The following is a 12352-nucleotide window of genomic DNA, read 5'->3' as shown; positions in this document are numbered from 1 at the left end:
CGGTGGGGGGCTGGGTGGGGCGAGGCTGGCACCCAGCTGCCCAGGGCCCTGGCTTCTCCACAGAGGGGTCAGAACTGCACTCCACCCACCGTCAGATCCTGACACATCCTCAAAGGATCTCAGCTCAGGAGGAGGGACATGGTCACATCTGAAAATAAGGTAAGAAGTAGACCACGCTGGATTCCTGCTTCTTCGAGCATCAGCCTCCCTGCAGTGCTGGAGGGCGGCCCAGGCCCCCACCTTTCTGGAATCCAGAACGCTCGAAATCCCAAAGGTTCTTTCAAGCCTGCAGCAAACTAATTTCGTAGCAAAAATCTGACCTGAATTGATGTGAGACTAATTATGTTCTTTAAAAATATCTCATGTTTCTCTATGGAAATACTATGTATTTGATTTTTGGGTGCTGCCCACATTCCTCTGGGGGAGTCACTCTGCACACCATATACAGCACTGTAATCCTTTGTAAATCGGGAAAACTCTGAGTTCCTAAACTCACTGGGCCCAAGATGGGCACGGTGCGCCTGCGAAACAAGTTCAGAGACACCCAGGCACCTGCCCAGTCACAGCCAGGTGGGAGCCCTGGGATTCCAGCAGTTTCCCTGACTGTCCCAGGGCCTGGGACAAAGTATGGACTGTGGCCTGGCTTCTTCACAGCCTTCGGGTTGGCGTGCAAGTGAGGACCCAGGTGTGGAGCCGCCTGGCCGGCAGGTGGGCCACTGGGAGGGAGGCGGAACCAGGCCTTGACTGTGCTTTGTGTCTGCCTCAGCCTCGGATGGAGGGAGCGGGCCCGACACCGGGGGAGGCACAAGCACAGAGGTGCAGAGGCCTCAGAGGGAAGAGGGAGCCCTGTCAGTGACTGGCTGCATCCCTAGCAGTAAAAAAAACTTTTTGGGTGTGTACCCCCAATACCTGCATGTTGCTATATACAAGTATTACCTTACTGTTCGACCATGTAGATCATAAAACCTAAACCAAAAATAGGAATCAAAGGATGAGCTAAAGATGTAATACTTAATTTTTTTTTTTTAATTTTATTTTGGTGGTGGTACAAAAGCCTTCTGCTTTCATATGCTTGATTATTTTTGGAAAGTTTGCTTTCATGCTCTCTGAGCGAGCAGTTGGATGGTCTGGCTCTATGTTCAGTCTGCGTAGCTATCTGGTTTTAATGGCTGCCCTCTCTGAGAAAGATCCCTGCCTGAGACACGTAGCTGCACACGGAGGAAACGCATCACTGGCTTTCTTACTAAATTGGGTTACTCATTTTTCCATCCTGTCCACTGCGTATGTGGAGGATTTGTTGAAATTTGGCTAGTACATTTCCATCCTTCCTGATGCCAATCAGATGTTTTTGTCAACTAAATGGAAGGTATTTTATTTTAAAGTTCTTAACACATGAGTCCAAAACCCACTCAAATGCTTTGGAAATTTTTGAGCAGATTAGCAAATTCTGTTATGTAGGTTTTTAGGAGTTCAGACACGAGAGATTTTGTAAGTTACAGACTTATATTGTTTTTGGTAACAAAATCCTATGACAGTAGAAACATTTCCCACATTTCCGAATATACTTTTCCAGAATGCTTCGCCGGCCTCAGTGTCTTCTAAAAGAGCAGTTCTTTTCTCATTTGTTGTGATAACACGCCTTTCCCATGAAGGGACATACTAAACACGCTTAAAGGTGTTTCAAAAACTTAACTGGGAAGCCAGTATTCATAGAAAAACATGGACAAATGAGGAAGTTTTTTTTATGAAAGGAAGATGTGTTGAACTAAGTTGTTAGCTTTGACAGGTCTTTCTGATTGCTTTTCTAGAAGATAACCAGTAGATCTCTGAAACAGACGGTTTCCTGAGTCACTGCCCATCTCATTACAAATTTTGTGGAAAATTCTGTTCTACTGTCTAAAGCTTTTTACTAAGGAAAATTTCAAACATACAGAAGTAGAGCAAATAATAGAACGGATTTCTGCCTGTAGTCACTCAGCTTCAACAGCAAGGAATGTCCTATAGTCTTGCTGCCTCGGTCCCTCTCCCCCTTTTAAATCCCAGAAGTCATGTTATTTTTCACCCTTAAATAATCCAGTATGCATCTCTATTTGATAAGGACTTAAAAAAAAAAAAACTTGTTTTGGGGCACCTGTGTGATTCAGTCGGTTAAGCTTCTGACTTTGGCTCAGGTCATGATCTTCAGGGTCTTGGGCTCGAGCCCTCGGTGGGCTCCTTGCTCAGCAGGGAGTCTGCTTGTCCCTCTTCCTTTACCCTCCCCCACCCCTGCTCATGCTCTCTCTTAAATAAATAAAATCTTTAAAAAAAAACTTGTTTTATTTTGAAATAATTATAGGTTCACAGGAAGTTGCAAAAATAGTACTCCAAGTCCCATGTGCCCTGTTCTTAATGGTGACATCTCGAATTGTTATAGGACCATGATCAAAACCAGAAGTGGACATTAGTACAGTACTATTAACTAGACTACAGACCTTATTCAGTTTTCACTGTCCTTGGAGGGGGGGAGGGGGCTCTGTACAGTTTTATCACCTGTAGACTCATGTAGCCACCACCATCGAGATACAAGGGAGCCGGGGCGCCTGGGTGGCTCAGTCGGTTGAGCGGCTGCCTTCGGCTCAGGTCATGATCCCAGGTTCCTGGGATCGAGCCCCGCGTCGGGCTCCCTGCTCAGTGGAGAGTCTGCTTCTCCCTCTCTCTCTGCCTACTTGTGCTCTCTCTCTATCTCTCTTGTCAAATAAATAAATAAAATTAAAAAAAAAAAAAAAGATACAAGGGAGCTCGTCACCTGGAGGGAAGTCCCCGTGCTGTTCTCTCTCTGTGCACACCCCTTCCTTGCTGTCCTCTGCCAACCACCAATCTGTTCTGCATCTTTATAGATTTGCCATTTTGAGAATGTTATATATAAACAGAACCAAACAGTATGTGACCTTTTGCAATTGGCTATTCTCACTCAACGGAATGCCCTTGAGCTCCGTCCAGATTTCTGCCTGTATCAATAGTTTGTTGCTTTTTATTGCTGAGTAGTAGTCCATGATCTGGACGTACTGGAGTTTAACCTTTTGCCTGTTGAAGGACATGTTGATTGTTTCCAGGTTTTGGCAATTACAAATACAGCTGCGGTGGACAACTTTAAGTATATAGGGTTTTGTGTGAGCATATGTTTTCATTTCTGTAGGATAAACGTCTAAGAGTGATTACTGGGTTGTATGGTAAATGCTGTGTTAGTTTTGTAAGAAAGTACCAAACTGTTTTCCAGAGTGGCTTACCATTTTATATTCCTACCAGGAATGAACGCAAGAGCCAGTTTCCCTGCACCTTTGCCAGCTTTTGATATTGTCTCTATTTTGTATTGATATGTATATAGTGATGTCTTGTGGTTTTAGTTTGCATTTCCCTAATTGCTAACAATGTTGAACTGCTGTTTATGTGTTTATTGTCCATGTATCCTTCTTGAGTGGAATGTCCATTCATGTCTTTTGCCCATTTTCTAATTGTATTATCTTTTTTTTTTTTAAAGATTTTTTATTTATTTATCTGAGAGAGAGAATGGGAGACAGAGAGCATGAGAGGGGGAGGATCAGAGGGAGAAGCAGACTCCCCGCTGAGCAGGGAGTCCGATACGGGACTCGATCCCGGGACTCCAGGATCATGACCTGAGCCAAAGGCAGTTGCTTAACCAACTGAGCCACCCAGGCGCCCCTAATTGTATTATCTTTTTACGGTTGAGCTTGAGCATTCTTGCTGTACTCTGATGCTCGCCATTTGTTAGGTATGTGTCTTCTAAAAGTTTATAGTCTTGCATTTTACATTTAAATCTGTGATCCATTTAGAATTAAATTTTGTATATGGTGTGAAGGTGTAGGTTAAGGTTCATTCTTTTTTGCCTCTGGATGTCCAGTTGTTCCAGTACTGTTTACCGAAAAGATGATTCTTCCTCCATTGATAAGGACATTTATGTACCCGCCATGCCATGATCACGCCTAATGAAACTGACAAGAATTCCTGTGTGTTATCTATCTCAAGGATGTCTTTTCATCATTGGTTTGTTAGCATCAGGACCCAACAAAGTCCACATGTTGCGTTTAGTTGTGTCTCTCGAGTCTTTATTCTGTAACAGCCCCTCAAGCACCTTCGTTTATAAGCCACTGATTTGTTGGTGAAACTAGGTCGTTTGTCCTATAGACTGTCCTCTAGTCTAGATTCGGCTGCTGCGTCCTCATGATATCATTTAGTCTGTCCCACTACCCTCTATATTTCCCGGCTACCGGTAGTAGCTCTGGAGGCTCGTTTTGATCCCATTTCACTTTTTGGGCAAGAGTCCTTCTTAGGTGGTGCCATGTGCATCCCATCAGGAGGCTGGAAACTTCTCGCAGCCCCATGTTGGTGATCTTGACTGTGCGTTCAGAGTTGGACTTGCCCAGACTGCCTGTTGGCTAGGGGTTTTATCATATCGATATCTATGTCCAGTATTTGTATTAGGAGTTGCAAAATGATCATTCTTATTCTATTATTTTATTATTCTGTCTATTCATTAACAGGACTTCTGTAAAGTAGAACACGCCCTCAGCCATTCTGTAGTTACCCTGAGGTATTATAGATGGGGAAACTGAGGTTCTTAGAGATGAAGTCACTTGTCCAAGCTAGCAGATGGTGGGGTCTGGCAGGAATCCTATTGGGTGGCCTCAAAGCTGAAGCCTGGTTATGCTACTTAAACACTCTGTCCCAAAGTCCCTGCCACTTTGAAGCCTTCCCTGACCTTCCCCCCAGCCTTGGCCAAGGCCATCGATGCCGCCCAAGGGTGAGAGGGCAGGACCCCAGTGTCCATCCCCCGCCCCCAGCACACAGGCTGTGAACAGTCGGCAGGGTCCAGCATTGTGTGCTGCCCTGGGCCCTGGGAGCAAGGCAAGCCCCTGGGATCGACGGCCTCGGAGATGCTGTCCTCACCTGCTGTTCTTTCATGCCAGGGGCCGCGCGTCCATGAGTCAGAATGTTGCTTCACGTATTTTGGGGGGGTATTATGAAAACCCTCGAATCATTTGGTGTTACCTGGGGGGTGGTAAAACCAATCTCCACATCATTTTCCTCATCTCTCGGATGCAGTTAATATTACTTAGTTCAAAGTTGCTGTGTAAAAAAAACATGGGATGATGCTTGGGAAAACAGTGTGTAAGCCAGGAGCGCTGCCCGGAGTCAGGTAAAGAGCTAGTAAACCCAGAAGCCTGGCGAGCACTGTCAGGCTGGAGAGCCCTTCCAGCATCGGCTGCCCCTCCCTGCAGAGGACCTCCCTCCCCTTTCTGCAACGAGGGTCTCGGGCCTGCCAGGACAGGACTGGCTCTTGGAAGGAGGCTCTGGAGCCGGAGGGGCCGCTCGCGCGGGGCTGACAATGTGTTTATAGGACCTGAGTTCGAGTCCCATCCCTGATTTCGGGGGCAAGTCACCCACCCTCTCTGAATGGCTCTCTTGCCTGTAAGCTAATTGACCTACATGGGGAAAATGCGAGAGAACTCTGCATGCCAGTGTCTCTCTGGGCTTGGGGGGGGCGTGGCGCTTGAGTGGCAGTGAGCAGAGCCCTAGGAAGAAGCCGGGCCTCTAGCCTTCACCCAGCTTCCACAGCCGAGGAGCCTCCTGGGCGCAGGTCCCCTCCCCGTGGGCAGGGTCAGCTCAGCGGTGCCCCTGGGCCGGGCCTCCCAACGCTGCCTTCAGTGGCCAACAAAACAGCCTTTGACACACCGGCCTGCCTGTGCTTGGAAGCTGGAGATTTAGGAGGATTTGTATTTCCTCTAGGCCCCCCCGCCCCAATTCCCTGTGTTTATTCATTTAATTTGGGATGATAGACAAAGATGATGATTTACAACCCAAATCTTCTTTTTTAAAGAAGTATTTCTGGCACTGGTTTCCAATTTTGCAACCATCCTTACAGGAGCTATTCTTAGACTTGTCACTGGTTCTTTCTCGGAGCTCGCCACCAGTCTTTATATAGACACCTTCTCCAGTTTTGAGTTTCTTTATATAGATGCCTTCTCCACTTTGGATTTTAAATCTAGTTTCATCCCTTGGTCAGTGTGTTAGAGATCATTTATTTTCACAGGAAAATAGAAATGCAAAGGGCTTTCCTAGGGTCAAAACTTACAGCTAAGAGCAGATGTGCAGATGGGGACAGGGGATGCTGGAGACATGAGAGGCGGGCCGGGGGCAAAGCCAGGAACTTGGGGACACAGTAGGCAAAGAGCCTCTTCATCCAGGGTCAGGCTGTAGGCCTGGGTGCACCCCAGAAGCCAGTATGTTCTGGCTGAGAATATCATCTGGGACTTGGAAGGGACCGTGAGAGGTCATCTGGTCTGACCTTGGGCTCAGGCTGAGATGGTCAGGTTTGGAGGCTTGGCTGTTTTTCTGGCAGAGACCCTCCAGGGCCCAGCAGAACTGTGTGGGGGACACACGGCTGGTTGGTGGTGGAGCTCGGACCTGGGCTGCGGCCAGAGCACCCTCCCCGGTGTCCACACTCTCTGCCTCAGTCAGCGGATCCTCTGGTCACCCTGCAGCTTAGTCTCCCAGAGCCTCTGCCGAAGGGTGACCAGAGGCTCCGGGGTGGTGCTGACCAGCCCGTTGATAGCTGGCAGAACTGAAAGGGACACCTGTCAGGGCCGTGGGGCTCGGATGGCCTTGGGCACAGCAGTGACCAGCCTCCCAGGAGTCGCTTTACTACCTTGACAGCAGCTCTTCCATGGGGGCATCTGGGTTAATTTTTAATGTGAAATTGTTCATTTGTTAACCATGGCTCTTGAAGTTGCCATTGGGAAAAGCAGTGGACAGAGAGCCTGTGTGGGGCAACTGGATGGGACCCTAGGACCCTAGAAGGCCAGCCTGTGTCCCACCCGCTCCCATTGTTATTTTCCCACCCAGAATCTCTGTATGCCAGTTTCCTCATCTCTGTGTGCTTCTCTGTAAAATACCTCTGATTTTTTAAATAAGGACTGAAAATCAATAGGTAACAAAGTAAGTATTATAAATGGCTTTGGTGCTGAGCTTGGTGCTGGGGATTGAAAAACAGAAATGCGGCCTTGCCTCAGAGAGCGGACAGCCTCCAGCAGATAAACACACGAGCAAGGGACAGAGCCACCTGTCACATAGAAGCACAGCGGCGTGTGATGTGGATAGAAGTCTCTGCTTGGGGGAAGCGTAGGGGGCAGGATTTTAGGAAGAGGGATACAGAAAACTGAATTAAAAGAGCAGTTTGAAGGTGTGGGCCACAGAGTCTCCAGAACAGCACAGATGGAAGATGAAGAACGGGGGCCAGCCCTCAGGGAAGTTGGGGAGAAACGGGAAAGAAAAGGCACAGCCCTCTGAAGAGAGAAAGCGACAAAGTGGTCTTGCTCGATGGGGAAGTGTGGAGATGCGCAGACCCAGCAGGTGTTTGCTGAGCACCTGCTGTGTGACTGGTGCTGTGAGCAAAGCGGAGCCCCCTGGCCCTCAGGGAGCTTATGTTCTGGTGAAGGAGGCAGTTAATAAATATATGAGTAAACATACACTTTGCCAGAGGGAGTCAGGCGGGAAGGAGCGCTGTGGGGAAAAGCCCCAGAGCGGTGGGGTCGGGAGTGCCCGGGGCAGGGGCGGTGTCATCTTGCGGGAGCGGGTGATCCGGGCAGAGACCTGAGGGAAGTGTAGACGTGAACCGTGTGGCCGACAGCCCGTGCAGGGGTGCAGAGGCCCGGGGGCAGGAGCAGGCGGGGCGAGATGGAGGAGCTGCAGGAGGTCCGCGTGGTCAGAGTGGAGGCTCCTGGTGGGAATCGTGGGAGACGAGAGCCGCGGGGAGCCGCCGGGTAGTCTTGTGGGCCATTGTACGGACAGCAGCTTATACTTCGAACCAGCTGGCAGCGACTGGGGAGCTTTGAGCAGAGGGGGGCCCAATCTGGCGAACATCCTAGAAGCCTTGTGTGGCTTCCGTGTGGGGACTGGACAATAGGGGCCAAGGCAGAAGCAGAGAGACCGCTCAGGCGCCTGTTTCACAAATCCAGGGGAGACACGGTAGGGGCTGGGACCTTCATAGCGGCTGGGCCGGGACACACGTGGTCAGTGTCCAGTTACAATCTGAAGGTGGATGTAGAGGCCCAGAAGATTGTTTGCCACGCTGCCACTCGCCCGGGAAGGAGGCTAACGCTGTGGTTTCTTCTCTTTAGGCCAGCTCATCGCTTACCGCAAGGGTTTGTCTCAGGGACCCCTGGCTGCCAGGCACCATGACGGTGAGGGGGGCCGCACTGGCCCCGGATCCAGCGTCGCCCACGACCATGGCAGCGTCACCCAGTGTGTCTGTGATCCCTGAGGGCAGCCCCACGGCCATGGAGCAGCCCGTGTTCCTGATGACAACCGCGGCGCAGGCCATCTCCGGGTTCTTCGTCTGGACGGCCCTGCTCATCACCTGCCACCAGGTACCCAGGCCAGTCCTGGGCCCTTGGGTCAGAGAGCCACGGAAAGCCCTCTGGAAGGATCCTGAGAGGTTTTCCAGTCCCCACAGAGTATTAGGCCAGGCCAGGCTGTGCTGCGGTAATAACCTGCATCTGGGGGTTCCACCTGGTAGAAGGTGGCGAGGAGACCTGCGTATCCATCGAGGGCCTCCTCTGTGCCGCTCGCCCGAGGTTCCCCAACTGGCTGTGCGCTCGGCTCCCCGGGGAGCTTGTCGCAACACTGGATTCCCCGGCCATTCTTTTTTTTTTTTTTTTTTTTTTAGATTTTATTTATTTATTTGACAGACAGAGACACAGCGAGAGAGAGCACAAGCAGGGGGAGTGGGAGAGGGAGAAGCAGGCTTCCCGCCGAGCAGGGAGCCCGATGTGGGGCTCGATCCCAGGACCCCGGGATCATGGCCTGAGCCGAAGGCAGACGCTTAACGACTGAGCCACCCAGGCGCCCCTTCCCCGGCCATTCTTGCCTGGGTCCATAGAGTCTTGGGCCCTGTGTCTGTGACGCTGGCCTGGGCCCCCTGAACGCACCCGACGAGCTTTCTGCCCCCTCTGGTCTGATGTTCAGAACAGCTTCATGGTGGGGGTTTCGTCGCCGAGGAGGGGCTGAGGCTCAGGGTTGAGGATCGGCCACAGCACGAGGACGCGGCAGAGCCGGACAGCAGAGCGCGTCCGTCCGTCCCCTCAGCCACGGAGCGGGAGGGTGGCAGGTGGCAGGTGGGCTGCCCCGGTCGGGTCCCCGGCTGAGCCTGCCTCCGTCTGCCCCCAGATCTACATGCACCTGCGCTGCTACAGCTGCCCCAACGAGCAGCGCTACATCGTCCGCATCCTCTTCATCGTGCCCATCTATGCCTTCGACTCCTGGCTCAGCCTCCTCTTCTTCACCAACGACCAGTACTACGTGTACTTCGGCACTGTGCGGGACTGCTACGAGGGTGAGGACGGCGCGCGGGCTGGGGCGGGGCGCCGGGGGCGCTGGCTGGGCGCACACCCTTCCCACCAGGGTCTGGGAGCCAGAAGCCCCGCGGCCCGGGCTCCCCCGGGGGGGCTGCCCCTCGCTTCTCTACCCACTAAAGGGTTCCCGTCTGGGCCCCCGCTGAGAGGTGACGGCACGTGTGTAGCACTTGGCCACAGGGCTCCCACGACACCTGTAGGGACACCTGCAAGCAGGGACCCTCCCCCTGTGCCTCATTTCTCAGCCTGGCGTCTCTGATCGGGGTGAGCAGTGAAGAAGCTGTCTGTTTGTAGACAGAAACCCCAGGCACAGATGGGTCAGGGGCTTATCCGGGGCCCGTGGCGAGGCAGTGGCAGGGGTGAGGCTCCCTCCCCACGTGCCTTAATCCTGAGGGCTTTGTCCCGGGAGCAGGCTCTGCTGTGCCACCCAAGAAGGCGACTCTCTGCTTTTCGCGGGCTTCGGGTCCCGTGTTCGGTGTGGAGACATCAGCTGCTCTGTGGGGAGGGCCAGGCCCTCGGCTGGGCGCTGGGTGGCAAGGAGGAAAGCCAGCCCCCAGCTGCCTGCCTGGCCAGTCACCATGGGACTGGGCAGCTCTCCCCGGGGCCCAGCCGCAGACACAGGGAGCAGAGACCTAGAGCTTGAGGCTGCTGGGGTGAGCATCCCAGGCAGCCAGGAGAGCTAATGCACAGGGCCCGGGAGGAATCGGGAGGTAGGGGGAGCTGGGCTGGGGGCTGGCCACAGCCAGAGGAGAGGCCGGCGGCTGGAGACGGAATGGCACTGGGAAGGAAGGACAGGATGTGCATGGCCTTGCAGGGTACATGTAGAAATTTAGATTTTCTTTTTTACTGTTGGTGCACAAGAATATGACACAACTGGAAATTGCAGGTTAGAACATCTCTCTGTGGAGGGCGGGTGAAGGAGGGAGAGGCCAGAGCCCTTAAGACAGGTCACAGGCCCACAGTGCCTGGGCCTGAACAGGCCAGCAGGGCTGGGAGGAGGGGTCCTTGAATTCGAGATCCCTGCTCTGACATCCCCCTCCTCCTCTCAAGGTCATGCATTTTCCTGTTTCCTCCCCTGTCTGCACTGCTGGCTTCAGGTAGAGTGACCAGATGTCGCGGTTCCCTATGTTGAGGCAGGACAGCCCTGACCACGACCAGTTGTCCTCTTCCCCAACCCTGGGGGGGCTTTGCCTTGGGCCCTGGGCTCTGTGGATATTGGGGAGCAGCATGCTCATCCCCACAGAAGCTGGAGCCTCTCTTCCTGTCCCACTTTGAACCCGCGTGTCCCTGAGGCCTTGCGGGACACGGGAAATGCCTTATGCCTTGGCCAGGAAATGCAGGCGCCCGCCAGAGCGCACTGCCCCCCACGCCCCCCTCCAGCCAAGGGCCTCACCCTCACCCGCCCCTCCAGCCACACTGTCCTCTTCTCCAGTGGGGCCATCGGGTGTTTCCCCAGTGTCTAGAAGGCTCTTCTTGGCCCGTTCCTTCTCCTTTGTCCTGACTCTGGTGTCTCCTGGGAACGGCTTCTGCTGTTGCTTCTCTCCCGGCACCCTGCGCGCGTCCTCACGGCCTGAGCTCGGCGGCAGTGAGCGTGCACACACAGCACGGTGCCTACTTTGCTGTCGTCTCCCCGAGTGGACTTAACTCCGCAGGCGCAGGAACAGGCAGAGAGCCCGTGTCCGCAGAGCCAGGCACCTGCCAGGTGCTCACTCAGTCCAGAATTTCTGAATGAATAAGGGACTTTATCACACACCTGCTGTGCACCTTACATTCGCAGGGGGCCTCATCGAACTCCCAGCTGGGTTCCCTGCTTGGCTCTGCCGGGTGAGAATACTGAGGCCAGGTGGGGACCTGCTCTGGGCGGAACTGGGGCTCTAATGCCTGATGTCCCTGGAGGCAGCAGGGTCCAGGGAAACTTCTGGGTTTCTGGGGAGCTGCACTCACGAGTGTTGAGAATCCTTTTCCAGTCATGTTGCCAGTCGCAAATGGGGGCCCAGGAGCAGCCTCTGCCCACTGATTCCCTCAGAAGCACAGAGCTATTCCCTGCCAAGGAGGATCCTCTCCTGTGTGGTCTCCCTTCTCTGTGGGGCCCGAAGACCGGGGTGCCTGGCAAAGTGGGGCACGGTCTGTACTATCCTCACTCTGTGCCCCAGAGGCGGCAGCAGATGGTTGGCTGGGTCCCCCCACTCCAGAAGCCTCTTTGTTCAGGCCCCACCTGTCCCAACCTTCCTCTTGGTCCACTTAGAGGTCCTGGTAAGAAGTCTGCCTCCCTGCTAAGCATGTCTCCTAGCAACACTGTTATCCCCTGGCCTCTCCGCCTCTCCCAGGGAGTTTACAAACAGCACAGCAGCTGCAGGGGAGTTCAGGCTGCCCCAGAGTTCACCAGCTTTTCGTGTCTGAGTTGGTGGGCTTGGCCCTCGCCTCGCCCTTTTCTGCAGCTCTGCTCAGCATCTGGGACCCCCTCCCCTTGTCCTTTCATCTGCAGGACCTGCCCCTGCAGAGTTGGGGATGGAGGGTCTTCCCTTAAAATTAAAAAAGAGCCCCCCCCCTTCATTCCCCTCCCAATCCACCCCACCCTTCCTTCTTGGTGTCCCAAGACCCGGGAGGGGCAGAAGGGAGATCAGGAGCCAGGCTGTGCTGGAGGACCCCGATTGCAGAGCCGGGCAGCCGGGCTCTCGCTGGGCGCCGCGCAAACATTTGTTTTTCTCTTTGACGAAATTACAACTAAATTTTACTCTCATTCAGGTACTAGTGCACACAGTTGAAACACGAAATCGCCCTAACTCTTCCTCACTCCCAAGTTCATTGTATTTTCAACTCTTTAAACTTTTTTTTTTCCTAGAATAACCTAAAAATATGCTTATACTCTTGGTTCTCGATTTTTCAATTTCAGATAGGGTTCCATAGTGACCTCCAGTTGTAGAAAGCTTTGACTTAGGTATCTT

At 53.0% G+C, this 12352-nt stretch overlaps 1 protein-coding gene across 2 annotated transcripts in view; it reads left to right on the top strand.

The window, feature by feature from the left end:
- The window catches only part of TMEM184B (transmembrane protein 184B), a 47453-nt gene that overhangs the window by 15986 nt on the left and 19115 nt on the right, over nt 1-12352 (top strand). For both annotated transcript variants that reach the window (XM_081822456.1, XM_081822455.1), the window contains exons 2-3: nt 8175-8423; nt 9223-9388. In XM_081822456.1, coding sequence (XP_081678582.1) covers nt 8232-8423; nt 9223-9388 — 358 coding nt within the window. In that variant the 5' untranslated portion in view covers nt 8175-8231. The remainder of the gene's footprint in view (nt 1-8174; nt 8424-9222; nt 9389-12352) is intronic.

Source organism: Leptonychotes weddellii, chromosome 5 (genome assembly GCF_054177405.1).
Source record: "Leptonychotes weddellii isolate Sample4059 chromosome 5, ASM5417740v2, whole genome shotgun sequence".
NCBI classification, from domain to species: domain Eukaryota; kingdom Metazoa; phylum Chordata; class Mammalia; order Carnivora; family Phocidae; genus Leptonychotes; species Leptonychotes weddellii.
The sequence above is the reverse complement of the archived record's forward strand: the minus strand, read 5'-3'. Positions and strand labels throughout refer to the sequence as shown.